Source organism: Larimichthys crocea, chromosome XIII (genome assembly GCF_000972845.2).
Source record: "Larimichthys crocea isolate SSNF chromosome XIII, L_crocea_2.0, whole genome shotgun sequence".
In the NCBI taxonomy this organism is placed as follows: Eukaryota; Metazoa; Chordata; class Actinopteri; family Sciaenidae; genus Larimichthys; species Larimichthys crocea.
In genome coordinates, this window is record NC_040023.1 from 32,635,435 (window position 1) to 32,652,871 (window position 17,437).

The window sequence follows — 17,437 nt, forward strand, 5'->3', positions numbered from 1 at the left end:
TATTTGCATATTTATTCATGCCGTTTGTGCATTTCACTGAATTATCAGAAGCATTTGTAGGGCCATTCATGCTTAAGTGGCCGTCGAAGCTCGGAGATGTGTTTGTGAATATTTAAGATTCTGTCTTCTCTGTTGTGGCAATATGTCTGTGTATGTGTGTGTGTGTGTGTGTGAAGTATGTGTTCAAATAATTAAGCCCTGGGGACTGTCAATCAAAAGACAGTTCAGGATACACACCCCTCTGGCGATGAGAGAGAGGAGTATTAAAACGCTGCGTTTAAAAGGCAAGCAATATTCATGATTATGCATGTTGGAGAGCGTATACTTCCATGCATATGGATGAACTGCACGTACACAAGAGAATGTGCCATGTAAAGTACATGTGGATATATTCACATCTACAACCTGCAATACACGTGTATAGACAAGCAGAGGGCTTCAGTGTAGTCTGTGGTTTGTTTGACAGACTTTACAATGAGCTCAGAGCATATGTTGAGCAGCTATAGACCTGGTGGGGATTCACTGTGTTGCTTAATGACCTCTATATACTGAGGGCGTAAATCAAAAACAAGCCTTGAGCCTGTCCCCAGTAACTACATTTGCCCTACTTACTATGCCACCTGGGTGCCCGTGTAAAGAAAGATACAAATTTGTTTCTTCTGAGTGAATAGTGTATCACAACCGCCTGCCATCGCCATGACAGCCAACTTGATAAAAGGATGTCACACAGCAACAATTTGTACTGTCCACACCTGAAAGAGTGCTGGCGAAGGCGCACATCATCATGCGAGAGATTTTAGAGCAGCAGTCTTTTTTTTCACAGCGATGTGAATCAACAGTGGCAGCGAGCCTTGATATTCTGCCGAAAACACACCGACTCCTCAAAACCTTTGAAAGTGTGTCAGAAAGGTGCTCATGTGAAATGACACAGAGGTGTAAATGGAGCAGAGCAAACCACAGACACCATCATCGCTCAGTGCCAAATATCATAAAAATAGCAAATGGACTGGGACAGAAAGACGTGTTTATGTGCCAAAAAACAAAAACTCAAAAAAATCAATGTAAAATTGTTGTTTTGTTTCTGTCACGGGTTGACTTGTGTTTTTAAAACCTTAGTCTGAATTGCTGTCTCTATCCCTGTCACCTCCTGACACGGAGCTCTGGATTGATTTCAAGTGAAGCTAATTACTTCCCATCTACTCTTTGTTGAAAACATGTCATGCAGCTGAAATGTGCACTTCAAAATAGCATCATAGTATATAAACTGGTAATTTGAATGTTGCTGTATTGCTGGTTAAGTTAATATGTCTGTAAAAACTCTCTGTGTTCCACCAGGGAAATCCTGAAGGAAACTCAAGCTGCCGATGAAGAGTACCACAGAGACAAGTGGACCAGGTTTGGGAATGAGGTTGAGAAGGTGGAGATAGACGTGATCAGGAACCAGCGTGTGTTACGCACACATGTTGACAGACTGGCCCTTCGTAAGCAGGTAAAAGTCACCTTTTATTGTCGGATATGACTGCTTTGTATTCAGCTTTGTCAACAGAAATGTACTTGTACTGTTCATTATGTTCTTCACCGTGAGGCACCAAGAGTTTCAGGTATCGCAGCAGGAGAGGCGATGATTTATTGGAAAGAAAACTTTCTGAATCTTAGGTCTCAGTGATATATGGTTATATATATACAGCGGTATATATAGAACCACTCATTTAAAATATTATATAACATGTACTTTTTGTAGTGTATGCACTTTCAGAATGAGAACTTAACCACAAACTGACAGTGTCACGTCTTGCTCTATCTTGGAAGCCAACCCAGCTATTGTCTGACAAAGATTTAGCCTCATTGTCTTTGGGAGCCTTTGGATATCCAGAAAACAGATGAGATATCCAGGCCGAGACCTATTCTAGAGTCCGATGAACAACTTGAGATGTGAGAATGACAGTTAAGACACAGTTCTGATCATTTTTATAAACAGAAATCTGCATATGAATGCAGATAATTTTTTAGAAAAAGTTAAAGCTTTGGCAGATGATAGCCAACTAGTTCCGAGACTGCATTTCGGTCAATGTGTTCCTCCACATGGACTATTTACCCGCATACAAACAAAACCTGTTCAAACATGATTGGTCAATACTATTCAGACTACAAATAGAAACCAGAACACTTTGAATGAAATACAGTTACAGCTGGAGTGAGGGAGTGTTGGCAATTTCTTTGACTGGCTGTAAAGTTGAGATTAAATAAAAACAAAAACAAGGCTACATTAGTGATCTAGTTTAACCAACTTTGATATATCACAGATAAAAATATCAATTTTCTTTAGTACACTGAAGCTGATAACACTTCTTGTTTACTGTGATGGTTAAACATCAAACTATCAGATTAATCAAGTTTATTTTTCCATTTCTGTATTTCCTTAGTTTATTTGTTTCTCATAATTGATTTAAATCATTTGTACAGCACTTGGATAATTGCTGGAGAGAAGAAATATTGATCACAGTATCTGCTAAACCTATTTATTTGTCATATTAAAACTTTGCCTTTCTGGATCTATCTGTGCTATAGGCAAAAAAGAAGGCATCTGCCCACATGAAGTACCTGGAGCTTCTCAGTCAGAAGGCCCCAGACTTTACGATCCCTCTGAGGGCTCACATGGTCTGGGAGGGCATGACGGTCAAACTCACATGTACCATCCAGGGCTGTCCACCCCCAAAGGTCACATGGTAAGACCTTCCAGTTTTTTATCCTCCGCTGGCCTACAGTGATTACTTTTCTAAAAGTTTCTATTAAATTACATTGCTCGGGAAGTATTGCAAACTAGTGCCATTTAAATTTAGTTTCTCACTTGGTTGGAGTGTTACAGCTGAAAAATTCTCATAGCCACACTCCTGATATATCTTAGGGTACATACAGAGTGGGAGTAGTACATTTTTGCTGTGGCCAAAAAATGCAGTGACCTGCGGCAGAGAGGTCGAGCCGGATCCAACCTTTGGACAAATGCAGCCCAATGTCATGCTGCAGCCGCCAATCGGACGATCAAACCCTCAACAGTCAGCCTGAAATGTCTCTGAAACTAAAGAATCATTGACTTCTTTGATACTCTAACTGTTGTGTCCTGACTATGTTTATTTCATATAGTCAGTCTGGCTGCAAAATATTGACACGAAGAAGTATCCTTTTTATCGGTTTACGTCCGATGAGACAGGGAAAGAGGGAGAAAGCGAGCATTGGTCAAGAGTCTTTAGTTGTCTCCCGACATTGTATCATTCAATCATAACTGATCCATAATAACACACTTAAATACTATATTGAATTTATCATGCAATAATTAGAAGTATATAGTGTGCGAGGTAAGGAGGTAGGTTAGGTTACGTACCAGCACAGCACATGTAAAGGATAATTAAAAGCTATAAAACAGCAGTCGTGACACCACATATGCCTGAGTTGAATAACACCTTCTGTATTAATATGAAATTTCCTGTGTTAATTCAGGCAACATGCCAATCTGTCGACCTTGGTGCTTGAGCTGCTGAGAGACTAACTGATGAATACACCGTTTGTGCTCAGTATTCATGAACCTAAGCTGAGTTCCTGATAACCTGAGGCCTGTGGGTTACGCCATCCCATATGGGACCCATCGAGCCCAATGAGTTGCAAAAAGCTACCCTCGGCATTACCCAGCACAAAACAGAATAAGAGATCAAAGGCCTCCTCTGGCTGTTTCAGATTCAGCCAGACCAATATTTGATTTGTGAAAGAAGTGCATAAAAAATCAGCGGGTGAGATCATGAACCACCCAAGTGACGCCTGTTGTTCTCTCTATGCTTTGATATTTAAAGAAAACCCAACTTTGAGGCTAACACACACACACACAATTTCTAACTTCCTATCTCAGGTACAAGGATGGCCAGCTCCTGAGAATGTCCGACCAACCGTGGAATTACAGTCTTCAACAAAAATTTGGTCTTAACTCCCTGGAGATCAGAAGGTAGGTACCAGCTCTTATCCCTAATTATAGCTGAAAAATCTGCAGAAGGTTGTATGAATATGACACAGGGGTGTGTAAGCCAGGGGCATGTGTGGACAGTGCAACCTTTCCATTGATTAACTGAGAATAAAATGAAACATTCAAAGAAACTTGTGGGTAAGGTAGGGAAATTGTGGTGTTCTGTAAGTCTGCTCCATTACACTTTGTTGTTTGATGACATTGCTTTCTAACTTAATGTTACATTTGTGATTCATTTAAGAGCCGTCACAACAAAGTAAAGTATTCTACTGCTATAAAATGTGCAATAAAAGCACAGATTTTAAGATCCCATCTTCAACTGCTCCCAATTCTCACAAATACATAAAATCCTATACCTTTAGGTGCTCTCCTGATGATGCTGGCGAGTATAAAGTGGTAGCCAGGAGTCCCCTGGGTGAAGCTATGACTTTTGGGACGCTCGTGGTGAACTGTGAGTAGTTTCCTGTCTAATTTCAGCTCCACCTTTTCTGTACATATTGTGGATCATACAAAGATGGCTTACATTGCTACACTGATTAAATACAGGAGGTAAGCTTTAAACTGGCCATCAGTAAAGGAAATCAAAGCTGTAAGATTGAAGGCCACAGTCCAAAGAGCATTTACACTGCAGGATTTCCACTATATAAAGTCTTTTCAAAACACATGATGTACACACTTGTATTCTTTCCTCAAAAACTAGTCAGCAGCATCAATGATTGTATTTGACCTTCATACACGTCACTCAAAAACGTATACATTTATAACACTGCCCCCTAGTGACTTGGTTTAAGCATAAACAGACAACAAAGCTTATTTAGTCACTTTGTACACAATTAAAAGAGCTTTTAATGGCTTATGTTGCATTTTGGGGGCCATAAAATGTCTTTATCCTATTCATAAAATCAATCTTATTTTAACTTCAGATTGAATTTCAGATGGAAAACAGCCAGAACTGACAGAAATTAAACATGTAAACTGCAACTATTCAGAGTTTAACAGTGTATAGATACATCATTTGTCATCTTTCATGGTCTCAAGCAGCTCATTTGCAGAAAAAAAATGCAACTTGCATGTAAGTGTAATGAAATGATGTGTTATCAGTAATTTCATAGTTAATATACTTACTGGACGTGCATTTAAAACAAAAAAAGGAAACTAGTTTTAACAAGGCTCTGTGTAACATACTTAATTTCAGATTAAATGTTGTTTTACACATGCACATCTCAGCAAAACAATAAGACGCGCATAAAAGAAGGTTTACAGACAAGCTTAGAGACAGATGAACAAGTAAACAGCAAAGCAACCAGTGAGCAAACCAGAAACCAAATGTACAAGGCCAGGAGCAACACAGCACAAAACATCCTCAATGCATCACACTGTTGACAAACATACAAAAGCAGAGAGATGATTTGGATGTGTGCAATGTTAAAATAATAAATAAACAAAGCTCACTCACCGTGAGTTGAAGTTGTCGGGGTCACTCATCTTTGCTCCTGCAGGTAAGGTAAGGTAAGGTAAGGTAAGGTAGGCCATGTGTTTGTGAAGCTCCTGGATGTTCAGTGAAATATTCAAAAGGAGTCAAAACCGTAGGAACAATATGCAGCTCCAATCAGTCTTTGTCCTCAAATCAGGCCTTTTAAAATCTGTAAAAACACTAAATAACAATAAAATATGCCCCACCTGGCGACGCACGCGCTCGCCTCGGGCCTTAATTAGTTTCCACAGCTGATTCAACATCTTACCTGCCTCGTGTACACTTCGCATAAGAAATTAAGCAAAAAATAACTCACGAAATATGAAAATCGTTTGATAAGTTAGCTGGTTAATATTTAAAGTTTAATTTAGCGGCTCAAGTCGAGCAGACAGTGTTTAACGTATGGACTAACCGAATCGATGAACCTTGGCTCAGAGTCTGTCTTACTCTTGTCCAATGGCCTCTTGCTCGGTCACTCTCCTTTTCTCTCTTCCTAGCTTCCTCCGTCAACGTCCTCTTTGGTCTTCTAGCCTCTGACATTATGTCCATAGAAGCTGTTGAGCATTTACATTGCCTGCTCGTTCAACTCCGGTTCTGGCATGACACAGATTCCACTCCACCAGTATTCCCCACACCCTGGGCCCGAAAACCTACAAACACTAACATTCCCCCTGTGATCTGCGCACACAATCCATGTTGCCCAGCTAACAAACTAACACACCTGATTTCATATTAATGAGCGTACTGGCTGTCAAATATTTACTTAAAACTTTCAGTAGAGCCTAACTTATAATATTGGCCAGATATATTGGTATCTGCATACTGTATGTCAACCAATAACTAACAAGAAATACTTAATTAAACGGTGTACGGTGGTAATATCAATATTGGTATTGGCCTCGGAAAGCCAATATTTATCTATTTATAAAATTAGACTTTATTTTTGTCATTCATTAATGCCCCCAGGGTGCTAACACTGTCTTTAAACCACACATCCATACCTCCATCCTCCTATTGCCTGTGTCATTGCTGAAGTCAGATATATTTTCTAAAAATCCCAAGAGGAATCATTTCTACATCTTTTTCCCCACATCCACAATGTACATTTCTATTCCTTCTATCCTAGTTTTTATAGAAATTTGATATTAGAAAAATAATCAACACCAGACTAAAGAAAATAGGTCTTTTAGTTGTACTTCTAGTGTTTTGCGCCTTTTAAATGACCCGCTCTTTCTTGAAAGTGCTCCATGCCTGGCGGTAAAGTTCCCGAACATCAATTAGACGGTCAGAGCGTTAATGAGACACTTCAAGGCTTCTCTGCGCCATCTATATTTCACAGGCTTTCTTCGGTTGTTAAAAATAGGTTAAAGGGAATATTAGATGTGACTTGCATAAATGTGGCAGTGCCAGGTTTGATTTGTCTGTTGTGTATCTCTGTGTCGTACCCCTTCAGTTTCACAATATCTTCTTCTGTTTCTGTCTCCATCTTTGACCCTCCCTGCCTCGCTCCAATCTGTCCTGCTCTGCCGCTCTCCGATTCAGCATATCAAGGAGCCGTGGCTGGTTCAGAGCACTCGCAGACCCCCGGTAAGTTTCACGCCAGGGCTTAATGAAAAGTGTCCCCTTTCATTTTTCCTGCCACGCTTTGAAGTTCTTCCCTCGACCCGGTAAATGAGGGAGGGCCGAGTTGGCTTTGAAGACTGTGACACAACACTCTGCTCTGCTATGCATGCTGCACCTCCTCAAGAAAGATACGGATGGATTGAAAGGGAAGCAGTGCTTTAACAGTGTTTGTTTGTCATGGGAGTTTATGTTTCTGTGTGGGCATCTGTATCCATGGATATGCAGGTGTAAGTAAGTCTGTTTGTGGGATAGTTGCTGTAGGGATAGAAAGTCTTGCTTCCAATAGAGCAGGAACAACCATCATGTATATTTCATTTCAGGGACAGAAGGCGATTTATTCAGTTTTGCTCCAAGCTGTAGAGCATCTCATATTGGCTCTGGCACTCTTTGGCCTAGATTAGCCTCCAACCTGTCAGCTGTCTTTTCCAGAAAAACAACAGCACTGGCCATTTGTTCAAAATGGCGAAAATAACCTGTTAAGTTTACCAAAAAGGAGCTTCTTCCGGCAATGTGAATTCTGACCATTGTTTATTAGAAGGCAGGAGTAGCACGACAATGTTTTAGTGTAAATCTCTTAGGAGGGATGTCAAGGTCGTTGGATGGCCCAAGAAATGTAACTTTGACAGAGAAGACCAACGTCAACATTCATTTCTTTCAATCTTGACCACAGCATGTGAACCGAGTAGTTCTTCTTTTAACCATGACCACAATCCCACAGTCGTCCCCTGTCTTACACAAACCACTGCTTTTAACCCAAATTAGTTTTAGTGCTTTAACCTAATCTCGACCGCAAAAGAATCAGATCAGAAAACAGGCATATGAATAATTTTTTTGCTAATGTCAAATCCATTTAGGAAGGCACTAAGTGATGTTGTCCTGCTAAAAGGAGCACAGGGTCACAGAATCCTAACATGGGTTGGTTGGAAGGTGATTACGAATGGTGTAATTTGTTGTTTTGTATGGAGATCTTCATGGGAGATACATTTGCTTTATTTTTTAAAATCAGTGTCTCAAACTGATGATTATGAACATTACAGGCAACTTTATTGCTTAGATTCAAATCCGTTTTATTCATATAGTGCCAATTCATAACAAGTTATCTCATGACACTTTCCATACAGAGCAGGTCTAGACTCTACTCTTTATAGTATTAGCTATAGAGACCCACCAGGAGCAAGCACTTGGTGACGGTGGCAAGGGAAAACTTCCTTTTGTGGAAGAGGCTGCTTTACAACTGGAAATACACACAAGTGATCAGACAATATAAGTTCACTGTTGAACCATCCATTTTCTGTAGGGTCGCTGGAGCCTATCCCAGCTGACTTAGGGCGAGAGGCCCTGGTTCAAACTTCAGCTGGGGCCTTTCTATGTGGAGTTTGCATGTGTTATCAAGCTTTCTCCCACAGTCCAGAGACATGCAGGTCAATTGGTGACTCTTTTCTCCCACAGTCCAGAGACATGCAGGTCAATTGGTGACTCTAATTTAGCCGTAGGTGTAAATGTGAGCATGAAGATACAGATAATGGATTGATGGAAGTAAGAGGAAGCTGCAGTACCCGGTGAGAACCCACACAGACACGGGGAGAAGAACGTGTTGAACCATATAACCTAAACCTCTTACTTTTTTTAGGAAGTAAAGATGAAGGAAACCAATAACTTATTTCCTAATCTCACAGAGACACTTCTGGTTCATCTTGGATTTACAGTTCTAATTGTTCTCATTCTCTCACATCTCATCCACTTTTGTTGCCTGCTTCATTGGACTCACATTGTCCAGATCTCAGCAGTGACATGGGTGAGCAAATCACCCCAAAATAAACCTGGCAAAGCTGTTTAAACATGTTGTAAAACATTTTTTATCGTCCTTTAACAAAGTTAATTCTATTTCTCTTAGATTTGGCTTCAAGTCATGAGTAGATTGTAAATCAGCTTATAAAATAAAAGTTGCAGTTCTTGCAGATTGCCTTAAGAATAATAGAATGACCTTTGTCAGATGTTTTATTTTACTTTGAAAGAGGAAACAAAACAGACAAAGTAAAGTCAACCTATGCACTTCTAATCAGGACAAATATATTAACAGATCATCATCCTTATGCAGCGGTGTCTTTTTTACTCTCGAGCGCATGTAGAGTTTACATAACACATCTTGTGCATACAATATTGCTTCTGCAGAGGTTTTATGTCGAATACATTTCACACACGCTCACAAATTAAGTGGCAATCATTTCGAATGAAGGTTTATCAGCATGTAATGGCATTGGGGCCTGGTCGCTGTGAGAATGTGCTGAAGAATTGCCTGCTGCCATTTCCATGTAACTGATGCTCGATTATCTCATATGGGGCAGATCATATTTTTCCAACATGAATCACTCAATAAACAAAAGCACGAGTGTGGTGAGTTTATCATAATCATAATTGCACGGAGGGAAGCAGAGGTTTGAGTGTATGAATGATGGGAAACAGAGATCTAAGCGGTGTGTTTTGATAAAGCCACGCACATCCCTGTGATATCCTGGACTGCCACGCAGAACAAGATCATTATAAGAAACATGTCACAGTCTCTCAGACTCATCCCTGAGAATGGGATTTGACAAGACCTCATGGCACACGTATCTCTCACTTCCAAATTGTATTGCTTCAGTGCTTTGACAAGTGAGAGAATAGTAGCTGAAGGAATTGCTTGTCAGGAATTGTTCGCTTTAAAAAAAAAAAAACAGTCAAATCAGCTTTCTCTGCTGTCTTTTGTCGTTTCCTCCGAGGGGGTGCCTCACTTGACTCTCCTTTGTGTGCTACTGGATGAAGCAGAGGGTCTTTGTCTATTAAGGCTATGCAAGTCTGCATAAGATGGTCTTTTTAAGTTAATTAAGACCCTCTGGATTGCTTTGTTCAGTTTCACTAGTGAGAGAAACCGAAGAAGGAAGAGCTCTTTCCTGCAGAGAATAATGAAAAACTGATGTTATAGCACAAACCTAACTCGATGGCATAGAGACATCCGAGCTTTTTTGACCAGGTTTGGTGACAGAGCTGGAGAGATGATGGAATGAGCTCTCATCTCTTATCGTCAGGGATCAGCATATTTCTTCCTGACTGTCACTTAGCTCCTGCACATCCTCTGCTTCCTGATTCCTCTCCTCCTTCACCTGTCATCCATCTTTCCTTTGTAGTGGCCCAATTTTATAGTGAAGCATCCATCCAAAATTATCATGTCTGGAATATAAATAGAGATTTTTTTATTTAATTTTATTTTTTTGCTGCAGTGAGGCTATGTTTGGAGTGGAACTACTTTTCAATCAATTTTTATCTTTGCTCAGCACCAGCGAGGAATGTGTACTGATGGAAAGTGCTTCTCTCCTTTTCATTTTTCTTTCTTAACTTTTTTTTCCCCATCTTGCTGATTCATCTTGCAGTTCTCCTCCCGTTTATTTGTCTTTTCTTCTTCTACATCTTCTCCCTTCCTTCCCTTTATCTTTCCTCCCTAATCCTTCCCTCAAACAATGTCACCTCCCTGCCCATCATTGCTCAACCCCGTTCTACCCTCTATAGCCTTGACGCTCGAGCCAGAAGCCCAGTTTGGCATAGCATTCCCTCCAACATGGGTGAAGGAGGGTAACAGCCTCACTCTGCAGTGCACCTTCACCTCAGCTCTGCTGCCCTTCCAGCAGGACGTCAGCTGGTTCAGAGATGGTAAGCACCGTTAAAGATGAGTCATAATGAGCCAGATGTTTCACAATTAGGCGCTACAGGCGTCATTTCATTTATTTTATTTTTCATTCTCTAGGCATTCAGCTGCATCAGTCGAGCAACGTGGAGATCACGACAGTTGACAGCAAGACCTCCATCACTTTAAAGGCTGCACATAAGGAGCATGAAGGTGTCTATACTGTCCGCCTAAGGACCTGGGATGACTTCCAGGAGCACAGTGCTTTTGTCTACGTTCAAGGTGAGAACCAGCATGAAATACTGTGATATGTTTGGTTCTTTATTAATCACGCATTCATATAATTCAGGTTTCTTTTTCATTTATAACTGACTGTATTGCATTTTACAATGAAACGTTTAGGACAGTGGTTCTCAAATTCCCTGTAGTGGTACTTGGAGGAATATCTGAAATATAAAATGAAATTAATTAATCTAAACACATATTTTGCCGTTAAAACACTACAAAATATTTAATGAAAACAAAAGACAAACTATGGGATGGGCATGATAGTAAGTGGTAAAATTAATGGTTCAAAAACACTGCAGCTCCAAACGATGAATATTAGAAAAGAATTGCAGATCAGGAGCACCAATTTCCACAACTCTAAACTAAACTAAACGGGGTCTGCTGTATTTTAACATCTGTCATAATGGTGGTACTTGGAGAGCCTAATATTTTCTGAGGTGGTACATGGTGTAAAAAGTTTGAGAAACACTGGTTCAGTGGTTTAGGATGTTCAATCTTGAACTTTTTAAATAGTAGTTTGGCAAAACACTTTTTAAAAAATGATTTCCATCCATCCATTTTCTGTAACTGCTTATCCTCATCAGGGTTGCAGGGGGCTGGAGCCAATCCCAGCTGATTTATGGTGAGAGGCGAGGTACACCCTGGATAAGTCGCCAGTTCATCACAGGGCTATATATGATTTATTTATTCGACTTTTAACAGGAAAAAGAAAGAGAGCACCAAATTTAGGCCCTCAAACACATGTCACAGTGAACAAGACACAAAAGTCCATTTCATGAAGTGAAGTAAACATACACAAAGGCAGTCGACTCGACAAAATAAGAGGGAAATGTGCAGAGCGATGCACATATGGACGCACCAACTCATAAACATATAAGATAGTAAATCTACTTTTTCCAGGGCGTTCAACCATCTCACAATCTTCATCAGCCGATATAGTTTGCTCAGTTGTCATGGAGACCACACTTGGGTCACAAGTGAGCAAACTCCCCCTCAAATACTCAAAGAGTGAAAAACCGCCCGCCAACCTGTGTTTCAAGTGATTTGCTTCTTTCCAAAATGATCCATTTAGAGTTTGAAAGAAAGTACTCAGAGTGACCTCGAGACCCTTGAATACAAAGAATATCTGCATTTTTTAAAGGATGGATTCATCATTTGTTGTACCACACCGGATAAACGATGTTTTGACTGAAACATTCAGGCAAAACACTATTTGTATTCAGCAGATTTTTGGTTCTACTTTCATTTCCTGTCAGCAAACGGCCCAGATTCATACGGTGAAAATTGCACCATCAATCAAGCTGTTCTGCAGTGGAGAGCTTGTTAACTTTGTTCAATGAAACTATATATTCTTCACAGACTGCTATTTTCTCTCGTACATTCTTTGCAGCATGCAAAAAAGCACAGAACTCCCACTTGACTCATCAAACATTTGAAATGTGCCTGGGCTGGAGGTTTTTCATGTGTATGTGTTTCAGTCTACTAACGGTGTTTACTCGTGGATGTAGTGCACCTTAACTGCCTCAGTCACAGTATAATGTGCACGGAAACATTCATGAAAACGTAGTATGTACACAAACAGTATCTGGCAGCACTATACATTACAGATAATAATAATATGAAGACATTGATGGGGTAATAGCCTGATAATAACATCTAAATAAATGCATTTTCTGTAGGTTGATGTTTTCACAATATTATAGGCTACTATCAGAACAATACCTTCACAATTAAAACTGGTAATTATAGTGCTGAAATTTAGTCTCCCTCATGTTCCAAAAATTCCCTTTTATTTAATTAAAATACTGTACATGTAGAGACTGTCCGAACTCAAGTCACTTCAGCAGGTGGTGTGGTGTTTTCCCCTCCACCTACTAACCTGGACTATCTTGTCTAATCTGATCGATACACCTGGTGCTCATTTCTGTATACAAAGAAAACAATACTCCCTTTAGTGGTTAAACCATAAACTACACATGAGTGGCTCCTACTGTTCTGTACTGTACAAGCAGCAACCTACGTGGCCGTGAAGTGAAGCCTATGCAGAAGTGCCAAAAACTGCAGTTCCTTGAACAGCCACACAGAACAAGTCAGTTTCCATAAGCCCCCATGTTAAAATGTCCAACTTCACAGCAGAAATAAACATGTTTACAAAGTGAATTTTTATAGAGCTCAACCATTCAAAAAATTTTAAGGCTTTGATTGACAGGTTGGTGCTGTGGTTTGTTTGAGGAGCCAGGCATCATTCAGCCTACCTCAGCTCCACCAACGCGCCACGTCCTTGCTGATTTTTAGATTAGCTGAGACTGGGAGACTTTTGACCTTTGAGCTACGCCATCCATTCTTTATACTGTCTTTGGTCACAGCATGAAATATATAATTTGTACAAGAATTTTCATGATTTATGTAATTCATTATTTAAATCATCCGTTTATTAATGCATTAAGGATCATTTTCATTTTATTGTTAAGTGATTTACCAAAACATAACTTCACCGTTATTAAACAGTTTTGCCCAACTGTCGTCTTTAAATGTGTTTCCCCAATATTACCATGTAACTGAGCTATAGTGTGAAGTGCTACTAAGGAATCCTCCTGCAAAGCTCCTTTAAAATCTTGAGCCAGGTCTCTCTCTCTCTTATTAAGGAGCTTGATCTTTAGCAGAGCTGGAGGTACTAATTAGTGAAGCAGCAAACTTCACTGCGTTGTAGGTTTTCTTCTTCATTCAGCCGTCGACAGGAGAGCAAAAACAAATCAGAGAGAGATGAGGAACGAGGGGGTTGAGGAGAGGCTGCAAATTTAAAGCAGGAAATGAAGAGATGTGTTTGATGTTGGCTTGAGTCTTTTGTTGAAAAAAAAACACAACAAAAAAAAGTATCTATTCCTAGCTCTGGAGAAAAGGTTTCAGAGCATGTCACATCTGATCAATTCAATCTGCTTAGCATAATTTTCTCATTTATTTTTCTCCCGTCTCTGTCTCGTCACATCCACAGGCTGTGATTGTATAGTATATATTGAGTAACATGTTAATATATTACTTCCTGCAGCTCTCGCTACCACTTTTCACTCTGTGGCACCAATAATTGGCGATGCTGTGAGCTAGAATATCTTAAATATTTCCACAATGACATTTTCCTTACATCATCAGCGTTTGTTTTTCACTTTCCTCTCTGCCACTTCTTCCTTTTTTTCAGATTCATATCAACCTCCTACCTAATGTCTAATTTCTCACCTTTCTTTCTGACCAAAGGATTTCTTCCTCTTTTCTCCTCCTCTAACGTTTTCCTCTTCACGCTGCAGATGCATCAGCTGCAGTGTCGGGAGGCCCCGCTTCTCCACTGGACGTCCAGGTATCTGACGTCAACAAGGACTACGTCTTTCTCACCTGGCAGCCACCCAGTGCTGATGGAGCTTCACATGTGCTGGGTTATTATGTGGAAAAGTGAGGATTGGCCAGAATCACATCTGTCATTTTTAATATAAGTGAAACCAAATAGAAATGAGATTGACAATTCATCCTTGAGCTCGAAAATTGCAGTAAACAATCAGGCCACAAAGTCCATTGAGTAGCTGTTATGGCAGGAAATGAAGATTGATTATTATTATAAGGACTACTCTTCTTCACTTGTCTGGCAATTGAAAATATGTATCAGACAGATGCCATTTTATCTACTTCACAATGTCTTGGGATGTCTCAAGTGTTAATACAAGCTCTCCAAGCATAAAACATCTTTTAAGCAAAGTCATGGTGAAGACCAAGGTACTGCGAGACTGAATGAAGTAGCATATAACATAAAGCCCACGTAGGCAGCTGATATTCACGAAAACTCTTCCCCTCATTAAACATTGCCTTGAAGAATTTACAAAGTGAGTTCTTTCGGATGCAGATGGACTCTTCTTATTCCAGAAGATTTGGCTAATGCCTACTCCAAGACAGCTAACAAATAAATCTGTCAATGCAGAGGCGATTAAGTGACATCCCCGAAGTTGTGGACTTGATCAGTCAACTAAAATCCAGAGTCCTCTTTGCTGAGACAGAGTAAAACTGCAGTCGATTTCAAGCCGTTAAAAAGTGGCCTTGAGACTGTTTTCAAGATTGTTTTTGAGAACTACAACACTGTTATACTGCATCTATAATCATAATAAGCACTGAAGATTATTTGATGATCAATATGCAGATTTTTCTCTTGGTTAGCCGACTTGTTTGGTGTATAAAATGTCAGAAAATAGTAAAAAATATATATATTTTAAAGTTCCCCTGATGCTTGACCAGGGATTTTTAACTTATCTAGAATCTGTGCTTCAGTAGAAACTAATATTTAGAGGTGAATTAAGTAAAATGAGAGTATTGATAAAACTTTTTGGACTGCATTTAGTTTTCGATTGCCGGGAATAGCAGCACAAAGATTCGATGTCCTGCCATTACTGCCATTGATTTAAAAATTTTAGATTTGATTTACAGAGATTTCCTGTATTGCATGTCAACAATAGAGAGATACAGTAAGACTATACTGCTGAACCACGACTCTGCTGGTGAGGAAATTAGATTGAGGCTGATAAAGATGGCGGTGGCGGCGGCCAGCAGTGGTGTTGCATCCTTTTGGCAGAGTTCACATGAGATTGATGGTATACTTGGTAATTATCAGCCCTCAACACTATGTTAACAGAAGAGTCAAAGACTCCCGCAGGAGAACAGGTGCAGCACTTATCACCAGCACTAATCAATCAGGATCATCCTGTACGTGTGTGTTTGTATATTTGTGTCTCTGCTCACTTTCTTTCTTCACCGTAGAAGATACAGCTCCTGCGTGTTATTGGCCGTTGGGTGAGGAAAAGAAATTGTAAGATTCCTCACAGTTCCCTAGCAACCTCTGTATGGAAAACTGCTCTCACCCTTTTCTGTCTTTATTTTGTTTACAAGTGGCAACAGTTATCGATGTTGTATTATTCTGTGCTTGCATTCCTCTATAAAAATCTGTTTTCTATTGTGTTTGGAGGCCCATTATTTTCACATGACGGTATCTGGTCACAATTATAGGTCTCTGCTGCGTATTACATGTGTTGTTGTGCAGTTGAAATGCTTTACGATTGTTTTTATAATTTTACAGCCTGCAGACTGCACATAAAGTGGCTCTTTGTTTACTTCTTTCTTAGATGTGACGTCAGTCAGGGTGAGTGGGTGCGCTGCAATGTTCATACTCAGAAAATGTGCCACTACCCGGTGTTTGGCCTTAAGGAAGGAACTCTGTACCAGTTCAGGGTTCGTGCTGTTAACCAGGCTGGAGCAAGTCGCCCCTCCAAGGCTACTGAACCCGTCCTGACTGCAGACCCCCTAGAACACACCAGGACCACAGGTAACACAAAACACACAGTTAAAGAAACACAAATTTGTGACAAACTCAAAAAAAAAAGTAGCACAACCTGTTCGGTGCTCTTCAAACAAGCTGGCCAATCACAGGGTGTGTGATGGAGCATGAATTCAACATCAAAACCACAATTTAATCCCCATGCTGTCTGTAAACTCATGCAATAATCATCGGGTAACCATGGTAACACGAATGTGCGTCAGTATGTGAGTGTGGGGATTTTCAGTCAGAGAGTGAAACGAAGTCAATAACAGAGGTGTGCTGAGTACATCTCAGCCTGTTATTAATTTTAATTTTAGTGTTTAGTATCAGAGTATTTATAGGCAGAAATGTGATTTAATGTGAATTTGCCAACCAGAGTTTTTTCTCACATGCTTGGAAGGAGAGGGTGAGGCGTGGGAGAGTGTTCATTGGGTTGCAATCTGCAACTTCGCCACAAAGGTGCCACTAAATTCTACACAAAGTACAACATTATGAGCATCAACATACTTAAAGTGCCAAAAGTAAAAGTACTCATCATGCAGAATGGCCCATTTCAGGATAATGTATATTATATTTATGAATTATAGTTATTGATACATTCATTTGTAAATTAAGTGATGACTAGAAAAAAGTCATTTTACAAACTCCGTAGGGTCTTTGTCTCTTCAGGCTGGCAAATGAACTGTGGGTTGAGTTGCATTTTGGGTAATGTAGTAGCTGTGTTGATTAAAAAAAGACAATATGTCTGGTTCTACTGCATCTATTTTTGTTGTTAATCTGCCCATAGTGAGAACTCTTTCAACATGACCAGAACTGAAATGTGTAATGAATGTATCATTTATTTCCTTTGTTATGGACTTGGACTATGGAAGTTATTCGCTATTTTGACGACCATTGTAGAGAGCGTGCCAGTAACTAACTAACTGTAGGTGTTGAGCTCATTGCATGTGATTCACATCATTTTCATACTCATCAAACCATTCAGTAACTATTCGCTGCCCTGTGTGAAATCATCTTTATTCATTATGTTTCTCGTTT

The 17,437-nt window shown here is 39.9% G+C and overlaps 1 protein-coding gene across 1 annotated transcript in view; it reads left to right on the plus strand.

Moving 5' to 3' along the window:
- Window positions 1-17,437, plus strand: part of myom3 (myomesin 3) — a 57,060-nt gene that overhangs the window by 12,293 nt on the left and 27,330 nt on the right. The window contains exons 4-12 of the mRNA XM_027287247.1: window positions 1,336-1,489; window positions 2,569-2,726; window positions 3,899-3,991; window positions 4,372-4,460; window positions 7,026-7,070; window positions 10,650-10,790; window positions 10,885-11,046; window positions 14,352-14,493; window positions 16,206-16,405. Of these exons, the coding sequence (XP_027143048.1) occupies window positions 1,336-1,489; window positions 2,569-2,726; window positions 3,899-3,991; window positions 4,372-4,460; window positions 7,026-7,070; window positions 10,650-10,790; window positions 10,885-11,046; window positions 14,352-14,493; window positions 16,206-16,405 (1,184 nt within the window). The remainder of the gene's footprint in view (window positions 1-1,335; window positions 1,490-2,568; window positions 2,727-3,898; window positions 3,992-4,371; window positions 4,461-7,025; window positions 7,071-10,649; window positions 10,791-10,884; window positions 11,047-14,351; window positions 14,494-16,205; window positions 16,406-17,437) is intronic.